This window comes from Myxine glutinosa, chromosome 8, assembly GCF_964187855.1.
Source record: "Myxine glutinosa chromosome 8, kmMyxGlut1.1, whole genome shotgun sequence".
Taxonomy (NCBI): domain Eukaryota; kingdom Metazoa; phylum Chordata; class Myxini; order Myxiniformes; family Myxinidae; genus Myxine; species Myxine glutinosa.
The window spans coordinates 34,164,664-34,190,368 of NC_136268.1; the positions used below are offsets into that span (position 1 = coordinate 34,164,664).

The 25,705-nt window shown below is 50.7% G+C and overlaps 1 protein-coding gene across 1 annotated transcript in view; it reads left to right on the forward strand.

Moving 5' to 3' along the window:
* Nucleotides 1-25,705, forward strand: part of LOC137433099 (kelch-like protein 29) — a 94,654-nt gene that overhangs the window by 42,710 nt on the left and 26,239 nt on the right. Inside the window, exon 9 of the mRNA XM_068125555.2 lies at nucleotides 6,350-6,543. Coding sequence (XP_067981656.2) covers nucleotides 6,350-6,543 — 194 coding nt within the window. The remainder of the gene's footprint in view (nucleotides 1-6,349; nucleotides 6,544-25,705) is intronic.

Here is a 25,705-nt window from a genome sequence, read left to right on the forward strand (position 1 = left end):
TCGAGCATTTGAAAAATATTTTTAAAAAGCTTATTACGCGTTTCGGACGCTGAAAACGGCGTCAAATATTCTAAAATTGACGAAGAATTATTTTTTAGAAATCTTGCGGCCGTAGGGGATAGTTTTTCACGGCCGGAAATATCCGAAGTTGAGACGGAATTCACCGAATTAATCAAGAAGTAAATTTTATGAATTTGAATCTCATCCAGAATGCAAATGGTGTCATTTTGAACTAGGTACGGTACACCTACTACACCTACCTACTACCAACTACATAACCTACTGATGCCATAGTGATGGGTAAAATAGTGGCAAGAGACTTTGGCTTCGCCGGCTCATTGCGGCTTTGCAGTCGGGTACTAGTACTTCCGGTATATGCTAGATCATATCCTGTTATCTAAGTACGACTATTAATACTTCCTGTATCTGTTAGATCATATCCTTTTATCCGAGTACTAATATTAATACTTCCTGTATATACTAGATCATATCCTGTTATCCGAGTACTACTATTAATACTTCCCGTATATGCTAGATCATATCCTGTTACCCGAGTACTACTATTAATACTTCCTGTATATGCTAGATCATATCCTGTTATCCGAGTACTAATATTAATACTTCCTGAATATGCTAGATCATATCCTGTTATCCGAGTACTACTATTAATACTTCCTGTATATGCTAGATCATATCCTGTTACCCGAGTACGACTATTAATACTTCCTGTATATGCTAGATCATATCCTGTTATCCGAGTACTACTATTAATACTTCCCGTATATGCTAGATCATATCCTGTTACCCGAGTACGACTATTAATACTTTGAAGGAGCTGGGGCTCCCACGTCGATCGGAAGAATGGACGCGACAAAAAGCTGGAATTCATCCGAGTTGCTTTAATCAAACCAAACACTCAGGCACTCTGAAAAGCCCGTTTATCGGGCAGCAATATATATACATATTATCCCGGAGCGTTTGCCCAGGAAATGCGAGAGGGGGCGTGGCCCAGCGTCCTGGCTGCGGCCTGGCAAGTTGAGAGCGAGCCTGCCCGGGCGTCCTGGACGAGCCCGGCATGGTGATCGCTCCGCGTCCTTGATAGGTGCAAGGCGATTGTGAAAACCCAGCGGTAGCCGCTACACACGTCCCCTCAGAATCGACTTGCACCGGCAGGGTCAATTTGAGGGGGGTCCTGATGACCCGGCCGAAGCGACCCCTGGCGGGTCGTGGGAGGGGGTCCGGTGTGGTGGTGGGCGGTCGAGTGGGGGGCACCGTGGACGGGAGGCGGCCTCGCCGCGGCGGAAGGGCCACCCGTGGTGGGTGGTCGACGTCCACGTGCGCCGGCTTGAGGCGGTCCACCGCAATCCGGTCCGACCTGCCGCCAATGTCGATGACAAACGACTTGTCGTCCCGTCGCAGCACCCGGAAGGGCCCGTCGTACGGCGGCCGGAGTGGCCCCCGATGTGCGTCGTGACGCACAAAAACATACTCCGCTGTGCGAAGTGCTGGGGGGACGTAGGACTGGGGGTCACCGTGGTGGGATGTTGGCACGGGGGCAAACCGTCGGGCGGCCTCCTGGAGGTCCGAGCGCTGGTGAGCTGCGGACCAGGGACTGGTAGCGTCGGGCACGAATTCGCCCGGGACGCGTAGAGCCTGGCCATAGACAAGCTCGGCGGTGGATGCCTGGAGGTCCTCCTTGGGGGCCGTGCGGAGGCCCAAAAGGACCCACGGCAGCCGGTCGGCCCAACCGCCGTCTTGAAGGCCGGCCATGAGCGCGGCCTTCATGGAGCGGTGGAATCGCTCGCACAACCCGTTTGCTTGGGGGTGGTAGGCCGTAGTACGGTGGAGCTTGACCCCCAGGTTGCGGACGACCGCGCCCCACAGCTCGGAAGTGAACTGTGGTCCGCGGTCTGACGAGATGTCCGCCGGTGCGCCGAAGCGGGCGACCCAGGTGGCGATGAAAGCCTGCGCCACATCGGCGGTGGTGGTGGAGACGAGGGGAACGGCCTCCGGCCACCTGGTGGTCCTGTCCACCATGGTGAGCAGGTGTGTGAACCCCCGTGACGGGGGGAGGGGGCCCACCAGATCCACGTTGACGTGGTCGAAACGTCGTTCGGGCACGGTGAAAGATGCCAGCGGGGCCTGGGTGTGTCGGTGGACCTTGGCCCGTTGGCAGGCCGTGCAGGTGCTGGTCCAATCGCGGACGTCCCGACGAAGGCCGTGCCAGACGAATCGCGCCGACACCAGCTTCTGGGAAGCTTTCCGGCCCGGGTGGGAAAGGCCGTGGAGGGAGGCGAAGATGCGGCGTTGCCAGGTGACGGGCACGATGGGGCGAGGCTGGCCTTGGGAGACGTCGCAGAGCAGGACAGTGTCCGCGAAGGGGATGTCGGCCAGGCGGAGGCCCGTGTCCGCCGCCCGGAGGGCTTGCACCGTGGTGTCGGTGGTTTGGTCCGCCGCCATAAGCGCAAAGTCCACGCCTAGGTGGACCGCGTTCGCGCTGGCCCGGGAAAGACAGTCGGCCACGGCGTTGTTTTTGCCGGCGACGTGCCGGATGTCCGTGGTAAACTCCGACACGGCGGAGAGGTGGCGCTGTTGGCGGGCCGACCACGGCTCCGTGACCTTGGCCATGGCGTAAACCAACGGCTTGTGGTCGACGAACGCCGTGAAAGGTCGGCCCTCCAGGAGGTGGCGGAAATGGCGGACGGCCAGGTGTAGACCGAGGAGCTCCCGGTCAAACGTGCTGTATTTGAGCTCGTTCGGCCGGAGCTGCCGGCTGAAAAAAGCGAGTGGCTGCCAAACCCCGTTCACCCATTGCTCATGTACGGCACCCACCGCGTAGTCGGAGGCATCCGTGGTGAGGGCGATGGGAGCGTTGAGCACCGGGTGAGCGAGCAGTGTTGCGTCGGCGAGGGCCCGCTTTGAGCTTTGGAAGGCCGCATCCATTGCTGCGGACCAGGCGATGTCGTGCTTGGCCGGCTTGCCCCGGAGGGCTTCGTAGAGGGGCCGCATGAGTTGAGCAGCGCGGGGCACGAAGCGGTGATAAAAATTCACCATTCCCAGGAATTCCTGCAGGGCCTTTATGGTGCGGGGACGCGGGAACGTGGTGATGGCCTCGACCTTGGTTGGCAGCGGCACGGCCCCGTTCTTGGTGATGTGGTGGCCCAAAAAATCAACGGCCGTCGTGCCGAAGTGGCATTTGGCCGGGTTGACGATGAGGCCGTGCTCGCTGAGGCGCCCGAACAGTGTTCGGAGGTGGAGGAGGTGCTCGGCCCGGGACGTGCTGGCGACGAGGATGTCGTCCAGGTAAACGAAAAGGAACGGCAGGTCACGCAGCACGCCGTCCATCAAGCGCTGGAACGCTTGAGCCGCGTTCTTGAGACCAAACGGCATCCGCAAGAATTCGAATAATCCGAACGGCGTGATGACTGCCGTTTTAGGGACGTCGGCCGCCCTGACAGGTACCTGGTGATATCCCCGTATGAGATCAATTTTCGAAAAAATGACCCGTCCCGCCAGACGGGCGGAGAAGTCTTGGATATGCGGGATCGGGTACCTGTCGGGGGTGGTAGCGTCATTGAGACGGCGGTAGTCGCCACACGGGCGCCATCCACCCCCCGGCTTTGGCACGATGTGCAGTGGCGAGGCCCACGCGCTATCGGAGCGCCGCACGATGCCGAGGTGCTCCAACGCGTCGAATTCGGCCTTCGCCACGGCGAGCTTGGCTGGGTCGAGGCGGCGGGCCCTGGCGTAGACCGGCGGGCCCGTGGTTGGTATGTGGTGTTCGATCCCATGCCGTACTGCGACGGCCGAAAACGTCGGCCGCGTGAGGGCCGGGAACTCCGTGAGCAGGCGAGCAAACTCGTTCGCCGCCGGGACGGCGCATGCCAGCTCGGTCGGCGCGGAGCTGCTCAATGTGCATACCAGGGAGCTGAAGGTTTCGGCGTTGATTAAACGACGCCGTTGGACGTCCACCAGCAGTCCGTGTGCGCAGAGGAAGGCGGCGCCCAGCAGAGCCATGGGCACGTTTGCGGTTACAAACGTCCAAGCAAAGCGTTGGCCGCCGAAACAGAGGGTGACATTGCACGGGCCGAAGGTGCGGATGGTCGATCCGTTGGCCGCAACCAAGGAGGGGCCGCAAACCGCGGATTGCCTGTCCTGGTCAGAGGCGGGTATGACGCTCAGTTGGGCGCCGGTGTCGCACAGGAAACGCCGTCCGGACGCTTTATCCGTGATGAACAGTAAGTTGCCTGTGTGGCCGGCGCTCATGGCTGGTAATGAACGCCGGCCCGGCCGTTTCCCGGCCTGCCGAAGGTGCACGGGGGTCGGCATGTCCGGGCCTTCTGTCCGAACCTGGCATGATAGTAACACCACGCTTGGTCAGGTGGAGGCCCCGGTCGTCGTGCTGGAGGTGGTCGGCTCGGGGTAGCGGCCGCCAATTGCGTCGGCAGTTCGGTCGTCGACCGTGCCGGGTGCTCGGGCGCCATGGGTGTTGCGTCGGACGGCGGTGGGTCCCATGTCGCCGCTGCGATGCGCTGTCCTGCGGCGGAGATCTTGTCGGCTTCTCTGGCAAGGGCCCGGGGATCTGTGATCGTCGTGCTTGCCAGGGCGAGGCGTACCGGGTTAGGCAGCTGACGGAGGAAAAGCTCCCGGAACAGGAATGCCGGAGAGTGCTCGCCGAGCAGTGAAAGCATGTAGTCCATTCGCTCGGAAGGGCGCGTGTCGCCGAGCTCGGGCAGGTCGAGCAGGCGCCGTGCGCGTTCCGCCGATGGGAGGGCGAAAGCGTCGAGGAGAAGCTTCTTAATTGCGCCGTATTTGTCAGCGGCTGGCGGGCTCTCGAGGAGGCTCAGGGCGCGGGCCGCGGTGGCCGAACCGAGCGCTGCTACCACATGGTGGAAGCGGGTGTCGTCGGCCGTGATGCCTCGCAGGGCGAACAGGGAATCCGCCTGTGCGAACCAAACCGCCGCGTGAGCCTCCCAGAAGGTAGGCAGTTCAAGGGCGACTGCCGTGTCCATGTCGGTAGGTCACCAATGAAGGAGCTGGGGCTCCCACGTCGATCGGAAGAATGGACGCGACAAAAAGCTGGAATTCATCCGAGTTGCTTTAATCAAACCAAACACTCAGGCACTCTGAAAAGCCCGTTTATCGGGCAGCAATATATATACATATTATCCCGGAGCGTTTGCCCAGGAAAGGTGAGAGGGGGCGTGGCCCAGCGTCCTGGCTGCGGCCTGGCAAGTTGAGGGCGAGCCTGCCCGGGCGTCCTGGACGAGCCCGGCATGGTGATCGCTCCGCGTCCTTGATAGGTGCAAGGCGATTGTGAAAACCCAGCGGTAGCCGCTACAACTTCCTGTATATGCTAGATCATATCCTGTTACCCGAGTACGACTATTAATACTTCCTGTATATGCTAGATCATATCCTGTTATCCGAGTACTACTATTAATACTTCCCGTATATGCTAGATCATATCCTGTTACCCGAGTACTACTATTAATACTTCCTGTATATGCTAGATCATATCCTGTTATCCGAGTACTACTATTAATACTTCCCGTATATGCTAGATCATATCCTGTTACCCGAGTACTACTATTAATACTTCCTGTGTATGCCTGATCATATCCTGTTACCCGAGTACGACTATTAATACTTCCTGTATATGCTAGATCATATCCTGTTATCCGAGTACTACTATTAATACTTCCCATATATGCTAGATCATATCCTGTTACCCGAGTACGACTATTAATACTTCCTGTATATGCTAGATCATATCCTGTTATCCGAGTACTACTATTAATACTTCCCGTATATGCTAGATCATATCGTTACCCGAGTACTACTATTAATACTTCCTGTATATGCTAGATCATATCCTGTTATCCGAGTACCAATATTAATATTTTCGACCCTCCTACGTCGGAACGGAAAATCTACGATTAATGGTCTCGGCTTGTGGAAAGGAGTGAAAGACTCACAGACACCCAGACAGAGTGAAACAAATGTTTTATCGCACTTTGTGCTCCGCACGTGCAGTATTTACCATGCCAGTGAAGAAAAGTGCAGAAAAGGCCGTTGTTGCCATCAGTAGTATCTCGTAATTGTACTTTGCCAAGGCACGAATCAATTTTGCGCTTTTACGCCAATTCATCCAGTTATGGAGAGAGAAACACTCAAATAAACATGTTGGAAAATGGCGAATGTTATAATGGTCACAGCGACGCTGCCTACAAGTGCTAACTCTACAAAACCATTTCATTTTAAGCCGTCCCATGAAGGAATTGCGCAAAACTTGAAAAGCATGGCCTGAGGGGCACAAAATCTTACTCTGACATGTGTTACTCCGCAGGTTCGACATAGTGAGCAGTCACTGCGAGGCACTCGCCCCCCTCCCCAAGCCCGTGCACTCCGCAGCGGTCGTCGCTTGCAACAACAAGATTTTCATGTTTGGAGGAGTAAATGAAGCCGGCCGATGTGCCAGTGTAATCCAGTCATACACACCACTGAGCAATGAGTGGAGCTTCATCGAGACCCCAATGATCGGTGAGAATGTTATATATATATATATATATATATATATAGAATAATTATAAGAACATCAAGGCTGAAGGGGGCTATATGGGGAGGGAGGACTTCCCTCCTTTCCAGCCATCGTGCCTGCCTTCGGGGGGGGGGGGGGGGGGGATTCAAAGTGGGTCTAGGTTTGACCTCCAAAAATAGGTATTTGCTTTTTCTCAAAAACTACACACATGATTTTGAAGAAACTCGACCACAACCTTCAACACTCATGATGTACCAAAGTTTGTTCATGGCATAAAATAAAATCAGGGTCTATGGGGGTCTGTGGGGGGTTTGACGTTTGAGTGACTGTTGCTCCTGATCCAGGTGAGCTTCAGGACTCGCGATCGTATTTTTTATTTGAAGATGAGAGATTGCAAGGGAGTAATAAATAAACATCGATAGCACATTCACTTTCTGATGAGACCCTCTTCCACACATTCCAATCACCCATTTGCTTTACTTGAGGTTCCTGGTGCTGATGTGTACTGTCTGTGCACCCCCTCCCGTATCTAACCCCCAGATCCTTTTCCTGTGTGACATGCTGAGATAATCAAAGAATTGTGGAAAGCAAATTGACAGTGACAATAACTTTGGGATACGACTATTACAGCAAAGAAAACACCATCATCGATAAGACTAAAATACGCAATTTAGTGTCTGTCTGTCTGACCATCTGATCTTTTGACCACGATACATTCAGGCGTTACTTATCCAATCACAACCAAACTTGACAGCGAGACATGATGGTCATATGATGTAGGTTGTAGCGAATTCAATTGTCCCCCTCCCCATGGGGTTTGTCTATCTTGGGCGAACTCCGTGTTGAGGTGTTATCCGTATTAAGATAGTTTTATCGTGGCGTTTTTCGGGCGCCGCTTCTCATTACAAAAGAAGATTATATACACTACTCACAACATGTTAGGGATATTGGCAGGTTCTTCGGTGTGGTTGATTTTGTGTATTTCTAACCCTAACAACGAACCTGTTAGGTTCTAACCCTAACAACCCACATACAATGGTCTGCCTATCCCAAAAATCAGTGAAGTGAAACACACACCCCTATAAAAAATAAACTCACTCCCACAATATCCCTAACTTATTGTGAGTAGTGTATATATAAATACATATAAATATATATATATATAAATATATATTGTTGTGGATTTGAGAATGGTGTTGTGTTTTTTATTATCGTTGGAAGTGTAATGAAGCTTGTTGTAAATATCACCCTCCAGTTTGTGTATAAAGGTCAAAGGTCGTCCCGTAGTTACTCCATATATAATCACGTAGCAAATCATAGATTTCCTTTTTTAGTAGTTATCTCCTTATTCTGTGTATTAGGTTAAGGTTCTGTCTTCCATTAATTGACACTGCATTGCACCGAAGTGAAATAAGGTAGAATCCCCTTTCAATTGCCACCAAAACGCAATTGCCGGCAGCGTTCGCTGCCCTTTGGCTGGGGCTCGCTCAAATTGCCGCAAGACTCCATTGAGCACGAGGTCATCTCGGAGCAGAAGGTGGGAGGAGTCAGCCCAGCGCCAGGAACAAGGCGTGGCCTTGCAAACGCCTCCTCTAGGGGCGGGATCGGTGAGCCCTCGTGACCAATCAAGGCCGAGGCGAGCTCACCGATGGGCGTGCCCTGGAGGCCGGCGGCTTGATCGCCCCAGGCGCAATAAAAGCGCGCGCGGAAGCCTTTGAGAGTTGAGAGGGAGAGAGAGACGGCAGATGCGTGAGAGAGTTGGCAGTGCACCAAATCCCAGTCGAGTCCAGTCCAGTTGAGGAGGAGCGGAGAGTCCAGTGGAGCGGCTGACCAAGGAAGCCCCCACAGCAGATGAGTGAGGAGTCCACCGCCGCTGAATCCACCGCAGCTGGGTGGGGTTGAGTTTCTAACGACAGTTCGACCCACGGCCGCGACGCAACGCCGCCGGACGAACGAGAGTGTGGAGAGTCGGCGGCTGCTCCCTCCCGGCCCGATCGTCCTCTGGTCCGAGTTGAACCTTCCCTCCTTTCCAGCCATCGTGCCTGCCTTCATTGCCCATTCGTGTGAGTCTGTCTTTGTTTGTTCTGTCCTGTGTTTGTAAGTAAGACTGCCATAGGTAAGCTAGCGTTGCACTGTGTCCTTCTGGTCCGTCCCTCTTTCTGTAATTATTTTCTTATTCTTCCTTGGTTTCTTTGATCGTGTAAATAGTAATTAGTAAATAAATCATATTTGTATTTCCCGCCTTTGTTCTGCTTCTTCTTCACATCCGTGTCGCTTTAGTGATTTCCCAATTGAAAACCTGTGGCGCGATTTTGGCCAACGTTCGAGAACCGGGTCTAGTCCTTGCTAATAGTTCGTGCCGCGGTTGCTAAAACCGCTCGGCAATTAACATCTGTCCGCGGTACGAACGGGGCTGTGCACCTGCCTTTCCGGAGGTAGCTGTGTAGCGTCAGGAGCGGAGACGGCCAGTGAAAATAGAAGGGGGGATTAACCCCCCCCCCCCCAAGGGGAGTGCCATACTCCGGTTCCGTAACAATATATATATATATAAATATATAAATATATATATATATAAATATATATATATATATATAAATATATGTATATACACTACTGGTCAAAAGTTTTAGAACACCTCAATTTTTTCAGTTTTTATTGAAATTTACACAGTTTAATGTGTACTCTGAAATTAAGCATAGAACAAATAAACAATTGGAGAAAAAAAACAAAAAAATCATAGAATCATTTTGTTTAACAACATTTAATTTAAATTTTTGACTCGGCAAAGTAGTCACATTTCGCAGATATAACCGCCGAACACACTCGTGGCATTCTTTCCACAATGGAAATCAAACATTGTTCGGAAAGTTCTTCCCAACACTGTTAAAGAAGTTCCCACAAATGTGTTGCACTTGTAGGTTGCTTTGCTTTCACCCTTCTGTCCAGTTCATCCTAAACCAGCTCTATGGGGTTTAAGTCTGGAGACTGTGCTGGCCATTCCATGATTTGAAGCCTACCGTCTTGTTCTTTTCCTCGAAGGTAGTTTTGAGATAGCCTGGAGGTGTGTTTAGGGTCATTATCTTGCTGTAGGATGAACCCCTGACCAACTAGGCATATACCAGAGGGTATTGCATGGTGCTGCAAAATGCTGTGGTAGCACTTTTGGTTCAGGGTGCCAGTCACTCTGTGCAAGTCGCAGACTCTGGATCCAGCAAAAGAGCCCCAGACCATCACGCTTCCTCCTCCATGTTTGACAGTTGGTGTCACACACTGAGGAACCATCCTTTCACCTACTCGACGGCGTACAAAAACCCTGCGTGATGAACCAAAGATTTCAAATTTTGATTAATCGGTCCATACGACCTTCTTCCAGTCTTCAGTAGTCCACTGGCGGTGCTTCACGGCCCAGGCAACCCTCTTTTTATTATTTTGCCATCTTAGAAATGGCTTTCTTACTGCCACTCGACCTGTCAAACCTGCAGCTCGAAGTCTTCTCTTCACAGTTGAAACTGAGACTTCTTTACTTCGACCAGTGTTAAGCTGTGCTTGAAGCTGTTGTCCTGTGAGCCGCCCATCACGCAAGCTGTTGACTCTCAGAAACTTGTCTTCTGATTCTGTTGTGGCTTTGGGTCTGTCAGACCTCTTCTTGTCAGAGATTCCTCCAGTTTCCAAGTGCCTTTTGATGGTGTAGGAAACTGTACTCACTGACACCTTGGCTTTCTTTGCAATTTCTCGAAAGGAAAGACCGACATTTTTAAGGGTCATAATTGTCTGTCTGTCTTCCTTTGTTAATTGCCTTTTTCTCGCCATTATGACAGCAATATACTACTTCCTGCAGTGCAGTATTGTCCAAATAATGCTTCAGAGGGTGTAATAACAGTCTGTTCCAATACTGCTTTTATACAGACAGGGGGTTTGTAATCAAGTAGTCAGCAGAGGTTGGGACACCTGTAGGAATTGTTTGCATCGACTTTCAAGGCTTAATTTACTTACATTGCTGCAGAACAGCTGTAAGTTGTTAACCCATTACTTGTTCCCGAAAGGCCTTTTTTTTTTTTTTTTACAATATAACTGTGCAATTTACATTATTTTCCCGTTTTTGCGAACCTAAACTTTTTTTTTTTAACCTCGAGCAGTTTACTGCTTATCGTTGTACCATTTTAGGTTATTCACTGGACTTGAAATGCTTAAATTTCAATAAAAACTGGAAAAATTGAGGTGTTCTAAAACTTTTGACCGGTAGTGTATGTATGTATGTATGTATGTATGTGTGTGTGTATGTATGTATGTATGTATGTGTATGTGTGTATGTGTGTATGTGTGTATGTGTGTATGTGTGTATGTGTGTATGTGTGTATATATGTATATATGTATATATGTATGTATGTATGTATGTATGTATGTGTGTATATATATATATATATATATATATATATATATATATATATATATATATATATATATATATATATATATATATATACATACATACATATACATATATATATATATATATATATATATATATATATATATACATTCAGGGTCAGTGTAATATCAGAGGGTTTTACATCTAAGTGCCACACTAAAAGTAAAGTTGTCGGGACAGGGACAGCCCTGGGAAAGAGAAGGGTGCAGTGTTACAGATTTGGGAACCCCCCCCCCCCTTCACTTGTAAATATCCCCCTTTGTAATATAATCCCCCTTTATTAATTATTAAATATCGCACCCTAGGCCATCGCAACACGCAGCCAATCTTAGAATCATCTTGCTAATTATTTCCTATTCTATGTTTAATTAAGGCTCTGTATCCACGAGATTGACACCACGTTGCATTAACAAATAAGGCTAGCTCCCCTTCAATAACACCATACCCCAGCAAACTCTATCTCTCTCTGCAAAGCAGCTCGACAAGCGTGGGGTGCACGCCCTCTCAACTGACCTTGGTGCTCTGTATTGGACAAGAAGGCGGGGTCGCCGAGAAGAGGCGTAACCGTGGCTCGCCACAAGGGCGGAGCTATTCAGCTCCGCCACCAAAGAAGGCTGCAAACAGAGCACGTGGGCGGGACCCAAACGGCCGAGGGCGTGTCACGAACCCACTTAATATATGCGTTCGAGGATCGCGCATAAGGAGATGGGAGGAGAGAAGGTTTGAGACCAGCAGAGGTGACGAGCGCGCAGCAGAAAGATCGTGCCTTACCTGCGAGGGAAATCCAGTATTATCCCCAGAGAGAGAGAGGGTCGTGGCGTCGACGCAACCACGTTGGTTACAGCGGTTGTCGGGTTCGCTCCAGACCAACGGCGCAAAGTCGGAACGGAACCTCGACGGCTGAACGAGCCCAACCGGCCGCCCTTGCCAGCTGAACGGACCTTCTCCTGCCATTCCTGTCATCATCCCCGTGTGAGTCTGTCTTTGTTCTGTCCTGGGTATAAGTAAGACTGTATAGATAAGGCTGCCCTGTGTTCTTTTTACATCCTTCTACCTTTGTACAGCTTTGATCTTTCTTTTCCTCTGGTGGTTGTTATAATAAATGTGTGCTCTTTCTCCAAGCTTTGGTTTCGTCTCCATCCAATTGCTTTCGTCTTTTCTGTCCATTGGTCTACGTGGCACGATTAAAATCGCTATAATCGGGTTAGTAATTGTTAACGGCCTGGGGCGTGACTCGCTTCGCTCGGCAGTCCATTACCGTCGCGACTCGGGCGGGGCTGTCTCCTCGCTGGTTGGGAGGTCACGGTAAGCAGGTATTCCGGGGGTCTTTCTTTTGGGCCTCTGGCCCGATTACCCTGGTCGTGGCTGACCACCAATGACGTCACAGACCCCCAGGATCGGCGACGGCCAGTATAACGGACAAGGGGTTAACTCCCTTGCTAACGGGAGAGCCGCCGTCCCAGATCTGTAACAAATGGTGTCTGGGAGTGAGATTTGAGGCCCGAACCAAATTTTTTATAACATCAAAAAATTTGGTCAAAATTTTAGAATATCCCAAATTTGAATCGTGCCATGGAGGACCAAGGCAACTGGATGCCGGTGGGGTTAGAAGATAAGGTAGAGTTAATGACCCAGGACCCCAGGGAGGAGGTTGGAGAAGGTGTAACACTAACAGTGGAGGTTGCAGGTGCACAAAATGGCGACGCCGCGCACGAGGTTGGAGGCGCACAAAATGGCACCTCGCACATGGTGGCGACGAGGGTCGAGCCCGCGGTGCCAACGGAATGGGACCGTTTAATGGGACAGTTGTTGACATTTTTGACCCAGTGGGATGAAGAAAACAAAATGTATGCCCAGGGGCTCATTTCCACCAGGGAAATTAACAACATGGGTGTTCAAATGACTAAGGAACAAAAAGAAATGAATGCAGGGTCAAAAAGGGAGGAATCCAGGTGTGATATGGAAAAGATGGGGACGAATTTGGCAGTGGGGGAGAACCTTGGGGGCAGATCGGGCGAGCAGGTCCCAAGGGTGCATGACGAGGTAACGCGGATTGAGAAGCGCCGGTTGAGCGAGTTTGAGAAAAGCACAGGTAACTGGACCGGGGTAGACATCACGACACGGGGTATGGAAAAGTCGGCGACCGCTGAGGTAGAGAGAATTTTATTAAAGCCAACGGTCGTCGAGGTGAGTAAAGAAAAAGTGCTGGGAATTGAAATTGGAGAGACCGGGGGCTTAGAAAAGCATTCGCGGCAGGGAGGAATGGATTGTGCACAAAGTCTAAGTTCACATCCTGATGCCGTACTTGCTAATCCTTATAAAGATTTGGAGAAAGAAATGGAGAAATGGAGCATGGAGAAAAGAATCCCCCAGGTGAGTCGTGCTGTGTATTGTGCGGGGAGATTTTGTAGAAGGATGTTTGGCGACAAAAGGATTTTCGCGCGCTTGGGGTCGATATGGCACCCGGGTGTTCGTGGAAGGTCCTTTGTGTGTTGTATTAAAGCTCTGCTCTGTATTAAAAATCTGCCCCCAAGGTTCGCTCCTTCACGAGCCTCGATCTTGTATACAAACAAAAAAAAAAAAAAAAAAAAAAAAAGCGAATGGCACGTGTGTGAGGAAAAAGTGTGCATCGGGGAATGAGCGTGTTACGAAGCGCGAGTGTGAAACCGAGTGCGAGCGAGAATGCACTTCGGAGTGTGACACGGAGAGTGAGCTGGTGGAGGAGCGGGTGTGAGGATGCATGTTTGGAATGGACGGCGAGAGTGTTCGAGGAAGCACACCTGAGTTGGTTGTGGCGCGGGTGTGGAAGAGCCCATCGGAGCGCGTTAGTGGGTGGATGCAAGAGTGCACGCCCATGGTGAGTGGTACGGAGTACGTACCGAGTGGGGAGAGTGCGCAAGACGGTGCGCGAGGTGTGTTAAGGAAGTGTGCGAACGACGAGTGTGCGCAAGAAGGTGCGCGGGAGGTGTGGTGTGTAACAGGGAGTGCGTTGGTGGAATGGACGGAGTGTGTGGAATGTACGGGCGGCATTGGAACGCCGGGTTTGGTGAGTGTGAAAAGGGTCGCGTATGCGTGTGAGTATGCGAGTAAGGCATCGACGTTGAACGGGGTAGCGTTTAGGGTGACGGGTAGCCGACGCGGGCGCTCGGTGCGCGGCGCGCTTTGTTGGATGCGAAGCTTCGCGCGGATCACGCTTTGTTGGATGCGAGCTTCGCGCGGATCGATGCTGCGTCGCCCCGCTTCGGAGCGTCGCGCACGATTCGGGTCGGGCCTCGCACTGAATGGTCGGAGCCGTGTCAGAGCGGCGAGATTCTGGGGGAGGGGAGCCGGGTCGGACCTTCGCCCCCTGGCGGGGACGGGGTTCCGACCGGGCGAGCCTCGGTCGTCGGGCCGGACACCGCAAGGTTCCGTGCCGCGATGGGCCGTGGAACCTCGGCCCGAGCATGCCCCCTCCCCAGAATCGTGAATGCCGGACGGACCCAACCTGCAGGCGACCAAACCACCCGAATGCATTGCTCGGCTCGAAGCCGAGTTTTAATGATGTCATGACGCACCGAGGCTCAGATATAGCGGACTGTAATGATGATAGTGTTTTGATCCGAAATTTAGAATAGTGAATAGGATTGGCAGAAGTGATTAGCAAAATTTGATGATTGCTAGAAGGATTGGCAGTGATTGGAAAATTTGTGATTGGCTAGAAATCGGATGGGCCAAATTGATAGTAGGAGATACCCGATGTGATGGGATGGCAACTCTGCCATCCCTCACAGAGGGGGCAAAGGAGCAATAGCTATGGGGTTTATGGCAGTGTAAGCTCGCCAAGGGAGGGTTAGGATAAAATGTATAGGGACCTAGAAATGACCATAGGTAACGGTAAGGTTAGGTAGCAACATTGGACAGGTAGTCGGGGACATAGAGAGGTTAGAATGGTTGTTAATGACGTGGTATGTGCTTAGTTTAAAGGGAAGACGGGGAGCACCAAGTTAGCGGGAAACCAGGTAGATCAGATGATGCCGTGTGTGTGAGTATTGATATCGAGCGAATGAGGAATTGCGGGGCAATGCTCGGGAGAGATGTGTGTGTGAGCGTGGGAAAATCTGGGTGCCTGAGGCAATGGGTTTTGAGGATCGAAAGTGTATTGAGCATGAAAGTGTATGGAGCAGTGAGTGAGGAACAATTGTGATTGCACAGGTGTGCAACTGAACAGGTGTATGGAGCAGTGTATGAGTGAGTAATGGTGAGTGTATTGTATTGAATGAAGAAGCTTTGGAGGAAGGAGGGTGCAGGTGGCACCAGGTGAGATGGCACAGGTGTGCAAATACAGGTGTATGGAGAATGGTTGTGTGGAATACATGGAGTATGGAATATATGGAGTGTGGAATGGATGGTATGGAGTGAGTAGGGTGGAAACCATGGAGTGGAGTGGATGGTGTGAAGATGTGTATGGGGAGGATGGACCCCATCACGAATACCCGGGGAGGGTAGTGTAAGAGTTAGGTAGAGGGAGTAGGTAAATTGTGGTTGGATATTGGCATCTGTGGTGCGTGGTGGAAGAATTATGGTTGGATGGGTGCATTAGTGTTGTGGAAATGGCTGGGCGTGTAGCCTGTTAGTATGTGTAGTTGAATGGGCACTCCACCACTGTGAGGATGTCGGCCAGATGAGGCCGCAGGTGGGCTCTGGGAGCCGGTAGCGTTGTTGTGGATGGGGCCCGAGGATCCGGAGGACGGACCCGGGTAGCCCAGTGCCAGAGGGCACCGAGTGGGGTAAGCGCCAGAGGGCCTTTTTTTTTTTTTTTTTTTTTTTGTATACAAGATCGAGGCTCGTGAAAGAGCGAACATTAATCACACAGAAAGACAAACCGACACATAAAACATATAACATAGGGAGCGGTAGACAAGATGGGGAGAGAGGGGGAAGGCACAAACACAACATTTGAGAGCAGGGACCGAGAGACATGGAGACATCCAGAGATCTGAGAGAGGGCGAGGGCTTTGGGGGGGGGGGGGGGGGCGTGGGAAGGGGGCAGTTGGAGAGGTATAAAACATATGGACACTGCCAGGACTTCCAGGAAAGAAGTTGGAATTTCAAACAAGGTGGATCTGGGGTGAATTAGCGGGGGTAGAAAAGATCAAGGTTTTGGATGGGGGAAGAAAGGAGATGGTGGTGAACAGCTGTTTTAAAGACCTGGAGGGAGGAGTGGGATTGAAGGGAGTGAGGGAGTTTGTTCCAGAGGCGGGAGAAAAGAGGAATGAAAGAGTGAAGGTGAGCGGAGAGCCGAGATTTCGGCAGTTTAACCATCAGAGGGTTGCTGGCAGATCTTGTGCGACCTGTAGGAATATTTGGGGGACAGAGCACAGAGAGAGCTGGGGGTGCAAGGCCGGAGAGGAGTCGGTAGAAGACAGAAAGACCACCTACCTGCCTGCGGTGAGTGAGTGAAAGGCCCTCAGAGATAGCTTCATCGCGGGAGATTCCAATAATTCTGAAAGCTTTGGTTTCAACAGCGTGAAGCCGAGCTAGGTGTGAGGCAGGAGCACCGGCCCATAGGGGAGAACAGTATTCCATTGAGCTGCGGATGAAAGCCTTGTATGTGGTGAGGAGCTCAGGTGTGCCGAGGAAGGACTTCGCACGACGGAGGATGCCCAGTCGGCGACTGGCTTTGGAGGCCAGCTTGGAAATGTGGTTTTCCCAAGAAAGATCATGGCAGATAGTGAGACCCAAAATCTTGAGCGACAGAACTTCTTGGAGAGGATTGTTGAGAAAGTAGATGGGAGGGTTGTCCAGTCGATCTTTTCGGAGAGACATAGTAAGAGTGTGAGATTTGTCAGGATTGAAAGACATGTTCCACTTGTTTGACCATACTGTGATTTTGTCCAGGTCTTCAGAGAGTGAGGAGGCAGCAGACTGCCGATCTGAGGGAAGAGGAATGGAGCGGCAGAGAGTGGAGTCATCAGCAAAGAGATAGAGAGGATTTTCGAGAGAGTCAGAGAGATCATTGATGAAGACCAGAAAAAGCACGGGGCCCAGAACACTGCCTTGGGGAACTCCAGCCTGAACAGGAAGAGGAGATGAGAGAAACCCATTCAGGGCCACACGTTGACGACGACTAGAGAGGAAGTCCGCCAGCCATGCGTGGAGATTTCCATGGATACCAAAGGAGGAGAGTTTGGTGAGCAGAGCGGGGTGCCAGACCGTGTCGAAGGCACGTGATATGTCGAGGGAGACAGCTCTAATTTCCTGTTTGGCATTGAGGACCTCCATCCATTGTTGAGACAGCAGAAGCAGCATGTCCAGAGTAGAGTGACCTGGTCTGAAACCAAATTGATGATCAGAGATCAAGCCATTGGAGAAGAGGAAAGATTTCATATCAGAAGCAATGATGGATTCCATGACTTTGCTGATAATTGGGAGAAGGCTGATTGGTCTGTAGTTGCTAGGATCTGTTTTTGCACCTTTTTTGTGCAAAGCGATGATGTTGACTGATTTCCAAGCAGATGGCAGTTGACCTTGAGCAAAAGAGAGGGTGAAGAGAACAGAGAGAGGGTGAGATAGAGCAGCAGAGCAGGATTTTAGGACCCGTGGGCTGATGCCGTCGGGTCCAGTTGCAGAATCAGAGTCGAGGGTTGACAGAAACTTTTCCACCTTGTCAGGAGGAAAGGACACGGAGTCCAGGAGCAGCAGGGTACGACTGGGTATGGTGGGTACAGAGAGGGATGGGTTTGGGACACAAGATTTAGAGGCAAACACAGAGTTGAGGCATTCAGCTTTTTCACGTGCGGAGTCAGCTGTGTAGCCGTTTGAGGTAAGGGAGGGGATGGAGGGGGAACAAACACCAGAAACGGATTTGACCAGACGCCACCAGGATTTGGAAGAGGGAGACAGATAAGAGAGTTCGGTCTTGAGAACGGAGAGATATTGTTTCCTGGCTCTCCTGAGGGTGGACACACACTTGTTTCGGGCTTTGTGAAAGGAAATGAGATTTCCTTCCGTTGGATTTGCTTTCCAGGAGACGAAGGCAAGTTGTTTCTGGGCAACAGCCTCACCACAAGATTCCGTGTACCATGGACGGGAGGAAGGGTATGACAACTGAAGACGAGATGGGATAAATCTGTGCATGAGAGAGAGCAATTTACTTTGGAAGAATTCCCAGGATGAGTTGATGTCAGAGGTGGTAGAGATGGGAGACCAGTCCAGATGATTGATGGCTGCTTGAAGACCGTGCCAGTTGGCCTGAGTGAAATGCCAGACTCGTCTACGCTGAGCAGGCTCCCTGAGGATGGTCAGAGAGATGTCCACTTTAACAAGGACATGATCAGATGATCCGATCGGAGCAGAAGAAGAGCAGCAGACATTTTCAGGGAAGTTAGTCATAACCAAGTCCAGAAGAGAAGATGTTCCGTTGACTGAGATCCGGGTCGGGAAATTGACAGATTGTGTCAGTCCCAGTGAGTCGCAGAAGTCCTTTGCTGAGGAGCCATGGCTGGTGAGAGAGGTACCCACACCCAGCCAACTGGCATGATGACAGTTGAAATCACCACATATGAGGAAGAGAGAGTTGGGATGAGTAGATAGAAGTTGGTCCATATCATCAGACAGCGAGATGTAGATGGAGTCATCACTGTTTGGTGGACGGTACAACACACATATGAACAAGAGGTGGGAGCGAAGGGGAAGCCGTAGCCAGAGGTATTCCTGGGGGTGAGGTGGAGAGAGTGCAGTGCAGGGCGAGTGAGGAAGAGAGTTTTTGATAAAGATAGCAACCCCGCCTCCAGGACGAGGCTCAGGTCTATCATACCGGAGGAGGGAGTAGCCCGGGAGAGATACTATGGAATCAGAGACATCATAAAGGAGGAAAGTTTCTGTTAAGCAGATCACGTCTGGTTTGACAGAAGCAACCTGTATGGAGAGATCAGTTAAGTTTGAACGAAGGCCCCGGATGTTTGAGGTCCATACCGTTAATGAAGAGGAAGGGGGAGCATCAGATACAGAACAGGGGGGAGGAGGGGTAGGGTAAGATGTGGAAGAGGTGGAAGAGGTAGGGAGAGCTGTTGAAGGTGTGTCAGAGATTTCAGAATAGCTCGGAGAAAGGGAAGGATGGGGCGGACAAAAGGTTTGATGGTGATTGGGTGAGCCACAATGAGGTGTTATTTGAGGAGGGGGAAGAGCGAGGCAGAAGGTTGGGGGAGATGGAGGTGAGAGTTTGAAGGGGGAAGAAGCGGGGAGGACACTTTGAGGAGGGGGAGTGAGCGGGGGGAAATTGAGAAGCAATGAGGGTGGGGAGATTTGAAGGGGAGGGGTGAGGGGGGAGTTTGGGAGGGAAGGGACAAGGGGAGGGATTTGAAAGGGATGGGATATGGGGGAGATTTGGAGGTGAGGGGTGAGGCAGGAGTCTAGGAGGGGAGGGGCGAGGGGGCGTCTTGGCGGGGAGGGGTGAGGGGGTAGTTTAGGAGGGAGGGGGCAAGGGGGGAGATTTGAAAGGGATGGGTGATGGGGAAGATTTGGAGGGGAGGGGTGATGGGGAAGATTTGGAGGGGAGGGGTTATGGGGAAGATTTGGAGGGGAGGGGTGAGATTGGATTTTTGAAAGTGTACGATTTATGGGAAACGAACATTTATTGCAAAATGAGTTTCTTGTGATCTTCGAGTTAAAAATACGTTTAAGGACGCTGGATGGAGGATGGAGTGCAGGAGAGTTTAGGGAATGTAGAAAAAAGGCACTATAGGAGATGGATATTTTTTTTGGGATGAATTGATTTGGTGAGCAAGTCGAAAGCAGCCTTTTAAAGAAGAAGAAGAAAAAGGTGTTATAAAATATGACGGAATACATAACTTGAGGGGAAAGTGTAAACATTGAAGGTTAATGAGTGAAAACTATCTGGGGAAATGGGGGAGAAACACGTGGTCGAAGAACGAAACAACGAATAAGAATGAATAAACGAATGAGAACAGAGAAGGAAATGTTTTTTTTTTTTTTTTTTTTTTTTTTGAGTTGAGATTTACACAAGGAAGTAGGCTATGGGTGAAAAGCCTGGGAATACAGAGAACGAAAGTTATTGGATCACAAACGACGGACCACTGAGAGAAAAACAAAGTCTCAAGGTTGTACAGTGCACACTGTACAAGGCCTTGCTCGCGACACGGCAAACAGACGATCAATTTATGAAAGATAAACACCGAGAAACAACCAAAGTTGCACACAATAACGTCACACACCGAAAGATAAATACAGTTTCGACAAAATACAATTGTGAACAGACTTAACTTCGAAAAACGTGGAGACCGTGTGGAGCTTCGAAAATCCCTGCCGCCGTCTCCAAGATCTCGCGAGATCCAAATCTTCCAAGATCCAAGCCTTCCCCCGTTAGATAGGTTAGGGTGAGGAGCAGGTAAGCTCGGAGGCAACTACAGTGGTGGAGGTGTGCAGGTGGGTAGACCTGCTGGGAGAGATACACGACTCAGCCCGGAAATTGTGCAAAGGCACAGGGAGTTGAATCGGGGGAGTGAGACCCCAAATTGATAAGCACCACAGTTTGGTCAATGGGAATTGGTTCTTAGAACCCACAGAGTAAGTTGGCCAATGGTTTTGCAGGGAAAGACCCCGGGTAGTGTAAAGTGTGTTAAAGTCATTTAGGAAGTAGTTAGGATTAAGAATCTCCTCGCACCATCGACATCCACTCACCTGAGGTGACAAAACTCCACACCATGCCATGTTTTTATTATTTTTGTGCAAATGTTTTGGAATGTGAGACGCATCATGACGTGGGTGTGACATTGTGCGTAATCCCATCTCTTCCTCCTTAGGAGGGACTGATAATGAATTGGGTGATGGCAAATTTTGGATTAGTGGGAGTGAAGACGAATTTGGTATAGGGGAGATATGGGGAAGACGAGACAGATAGCGACGGATTTGTAAGGTGTAGTGTAATGTGTAGGTTTTCGAAAATACGGGGAGGGGCGAGGGGGGCAGTGTAGGTCACATGTGGGGGGCGTACGTAGGGATGAACCTTTCTCAGCTCGCTCCCATGCGCCCCTCATTCTGCATTGCCTTGTTTTGATGTGTACCCTTGCGCCCTGACCCATTACTCACCTGTCTTCTGTCTCCCTGTCTCCCACCCGAGGACCGTGTTCTCTGGGCACTGGGGGGGAGGATGTGCCGGTGCTGCATTTGTGTACCCGCACTTCCGCTGCCTGCTGCCTTGACCGGTACACCTATGGACCACACGATCTGTGTGGCCACCCATGTATTGACCACGGGTTTTGTGGCCAAGCACCACCCACTTATGGACCCCACGGGATGGGGCCTGGCATCTCTGCTGGGACAGCTTTGCTGCCAGCATGCTGGCTTGCGGACCTCGGGAGGGGGCACCTAAGCCTAACAGGTGGACCACCCTGTAGTCGGCCCCTGTTGGCCATAAATAAAAAAGGTGGACACTTTTGTGCCCTTTCTGTGCTTTCCCCCCTTAGTCCTAAATAGGCCGCATGCCAGGAAGTCCAGCCAAGTAAGAAGACAGAAGATCGCCATCGGCAGACCATCGGAGCACGGCGGACCATCGGCCGTGCTGACACCACCAGTGACATTTGAACTTTGTTTGAAATAACTGTGCACTGGATGGTGCTAACTGCATGGCTGTATTTTGGGTGTGGTGCTTTATTGGTGCTTTTATCGGTGCTCTGAGGTTGCGCTGCATATCAATGCGTGCCTCAGAGCACCCGTGGGTTGGTGTATAGGTGCAGTGCAATGCATGCCTTTCCTCTCCTTTTCAAAAACAACATCTGCATTTTGTTTCCCAAAAGAACAGGTCCTGGGTTAGTGTTGTAAATACCAAATAGTGTAGTCTCTTGTAAATAAGCTCCCCACCGTAAATGTGTAGTTTGAAATTAATTCCGCAATTCGGTTAGTTTGTGGGTGTAAGTCTGTTAGACAGAATGCAACGTGGCAGGGGGACATATTTAATTCCCTGGTAAAACTGTCGCACTCAGGGTCAGTGTAATATCAGAGGGTTTTACATCTAAGTGCCACACTAAAAGTAAAGTTGTCGGGCCAGGGACGGCCCTGGGAAAGAGAAGGGTGCAGTGTTACAGATCTGGGAACCCCTTCACTTGTAAATATCCCCCTTTGTAATAGAATCCCCTTTTATTAATTATTAAATATCGCACCCTAGGCCATCGCAACACGCAGCCAATCTTAGAATCATCTTGCTAATTATTTCCTATTCTATGTTTAATTAAGGCTCTGTATCCACGAGATTGACACGACGTTGCATTAACAAATAAGGCTAGCTCCCCTTCAATAACGCCATACCCCAGCAAACTCTATCTCTCTCTGCAAAGCAGCTCGACAAGCGTGGGGTGCACGCCCTCTCAACTGACCTTGGTGCTCTGTATTGGACAAGAAGGCGGGGTCGCTGAGAAGAGGCGTAACCGTGGTTCGCCACAAGGGCAGAGCTGTTCAGCTCCGCCACCAAATAAGGCTGCAAACAGAGCACGTGGGCGGGACCCAGACGGCCGAGGGCGTGTCACGAACCCACTTAATATATGCGTTCGAGGATCGCGCATAAGGAGATGGGAGGAGAGAAGGTTTGAGACCAGCAGAGGTGACGAGCACGCAGCAGAAAGATCGTGCCTTACCTGCGAGGGAAATCCCAGTATTATCCCCAGAGAGAGAGAGGGTCGTGGCGTCGACGCAACCACGTTGGTTCCAGCGGTTGTCGGGTTCGCTCCAAACCAACGGCGCAAAGTCGGAACGGAACCTCGACGGCTGAACGAGCCCAACCGGCCGCCCTTGCCAGCTGAACGGACCTTCTCCTGCCATTCCTGTCATCATCCCCGTGTGAGTCTGTCTTTGTTCTGTCCTCGGTAGAAGTAAGACTGTATAGATAAGGCTGCCCTGTGTTCTTTTTACATCCTTCTACCTTTGTACAGGTTTGATCTTTCTTTTCCTCTGGTGGTTGTTATAATAAATGTGTGCTCTTTCTCCAAGCTTTGGTTTCGTCTCCATCCAATTGCTTTAGTCTTTTCTGTCCATTGGTCTACGTGGCACGATTAAAACCGCTATAATCGGGTTAGTAATTGTTAACGGCCTGGGTCGTGACTCGCTTCGCTCGGCAGTCCATTACCGTCACGACTCGGGCGGGGCTGTCTCCTCGCTGGTTGGGAGGTCAGGTAAGCAGGTATTCGGGGGGTCTTTCCTTTGGGCCTCTGGCCCGATTACCCTGGTCGTGGCTGACCACCAGTGACGTCACAGACCCCCAGGATCGGCGACGGCCAGTATAACGGACAAGGGGTTAACCCTCCTTGCTAACGGGAGAGCCGTCGTCCCAGATCTGTAACAATATATATATACTAGCAGGGTCACCCGTGGGAATCCCACGGGCATGGATGTGTGTGACATTTCAACATATTGAGTTATATGCTGCACATTCATTTTTACAAAATGGTTACTGGCAAGTCATCAGATCCAGAAATGGTGTAATGAACACAATTTATTTATTTCACATAATATGTGACCCCTCACTCCTCTCCACCTGACACTCTCCTCTCTCCACCTGACACTCTCCTCTCTCCACCTGACACTCTCCTCTCTCCACCTAGCACTCCTCTCCTATCCCTCACCTCTCCAATCCCTCACACTCCTCTCCTCTCCAATCCCTCACACGCCTCTCCAATCGCGCCTCACACTCCTCTCCAATCGCGCCTCACACTCTTCTCCAATCGCGCCTCACACTCCTCTCCAATCGCGCCTCACACTCCTCTCCAATCGCGCCTCACACTCTTCTCCAATCGTGCCTCACACTCCTCTCCAATCGCGCCTCACACTCCTCTCCAATCGCGCCTCACACTCCTCTCCAATCGCGCCTCACACTCCTCTCCAATCGCGCCTCACACTCCTCTCCAATCGAGCCTCACACTCCTCTCCAATCGCGCCTCACACTCCTCTCCAATCGCGCCTCACACTCCTCTCCAACCGCGCCTCACACTCCTCTCCAATCGCGCCTCACACTCCTCTCCAATCGCGCCTCACACTCCTCTCCAATCGCGCCTCACACTCCTCTCCAATCGCGCCTCACACTCCTCTCCAATCGCGCCTCACACTCCTCTCCAATCGCGCCTCACACTCCTCTCCAATCGCGCCTCACACTCCTCTCCAATCGCGCCTCACACTCCTCTCCAATCGCACCTCACACTCCTCTCCAATCGCGCCTCACACCCCTCTCCAATCGTTCCTCACCAATCGCGCCTCACACTCCTCTCCAAGCGTGCCTCACACTCCTCTCCAATCGCGCCTCACACTCCTCTCCAATCACGCCTCACACTCCTCTCCAATCGCGCCTCACACTCCCCTCCAATCACTCCTCACACTCCCCTCCAATCACTCCTCACACTCCCCTCCAATCGCTCCTCACTCTCCTCTCCAATCGCTCCTCACTCACCTCTCCAATCGCTCCTCACTCGCCTCTCCAATCGCTCCTCACTCGCCTCTCCAATCGCTCCTCACTCGCCTCTCCAATCGGCTTTCCCCGTCTCGTTTCTCTCGTTTTTCTCCCGTCTCGTTCTTTTTCTTGCTCCAAATCGGCCTGTCTCGCCCGTCGGCCCGTCGGAATCGGAAATCGGCCCGTCTTGCTTTCTTGCTTGCGCATAAATAAATTGTGTTCATTACACCATTTCTGGATCTGATGACTTGCCAGTAACCATTTTGTAAAAATGAATGTGCAGCATCTAACTCAATATGTCGAAATGTCACACACATCCATGCCCGTGGGATTCCCATGGGTGACCCCGCAAGTTTGCATTGACGTTCGTCGATGGACTCGTTCGCCCGTCTCATTCGTTTTCTTGCTACATCCTGTTCAAGTCTGCGTTCTTCATCGATCGTCTCATTCATTTTGGAAATAGAAGTTTCCACGCAGCGCATGAATTGTCACGATCCTCAAGAGGAAGTGTCTCGTAATCATCAAATGATAAATGGCAAGTAAATTATATTGTGGAAAATTAAAGATTTCAAATAAACCTATTTAAAGTGTATGCGCACATAACTAATAATAAAAAACGAAGAAATATCTCTCGGTAATTTCCTGAAACATATTTTACTTCCGGCTAATAATGTTGAATGAAATAAAAACGAAGAAATATATGTCGGCATCATTGTTGACGTTTTTGTGACGACTGTCATCAAACGAAAAAGTAATATATCTTAACGGAAAAGCAAAAGCGAATTTTTAATATATGTCGACACGTTGCCGTCGGTGTCATGTTGGGCGGTGTATGATACATCATGACGCGATTTTAAAAAATATATCTCTGCATTTTCCCGCGTGTGTGGAATGTTCTCAATTATTGCTGACACCGAGTCTAAAACCATCGATAAAAATGAAATCAGATGGTGAGTTAGATTGGAGATAAAAGCGTGAGAGAGACTCAATGGCCTTGAAGTTACAGGCCTTTGAGAATTCATTTCGTTCTATAAACGGCAACTTTCATCGGATTTTCTTCCCGTTTTTTTTCAACCGAGTCTAAAACTATGTTAGCGACTGTGAAAAATGAAATGATATATCGAATTTGATTTGAAATAAAACTGGGAGAGAGAGCAAGACACCACGGGCCTACAAAACAGGCCTCAAAGCTATGCGAGTTAATAAAATGGTGGATATTTGTTTATATGAAGCGAAGCCTCTCCCAGAATGGGTGGAGCTATTCTGCAAACCGAGTAAGCCACACCCCGGACAGACGCCCAACAGA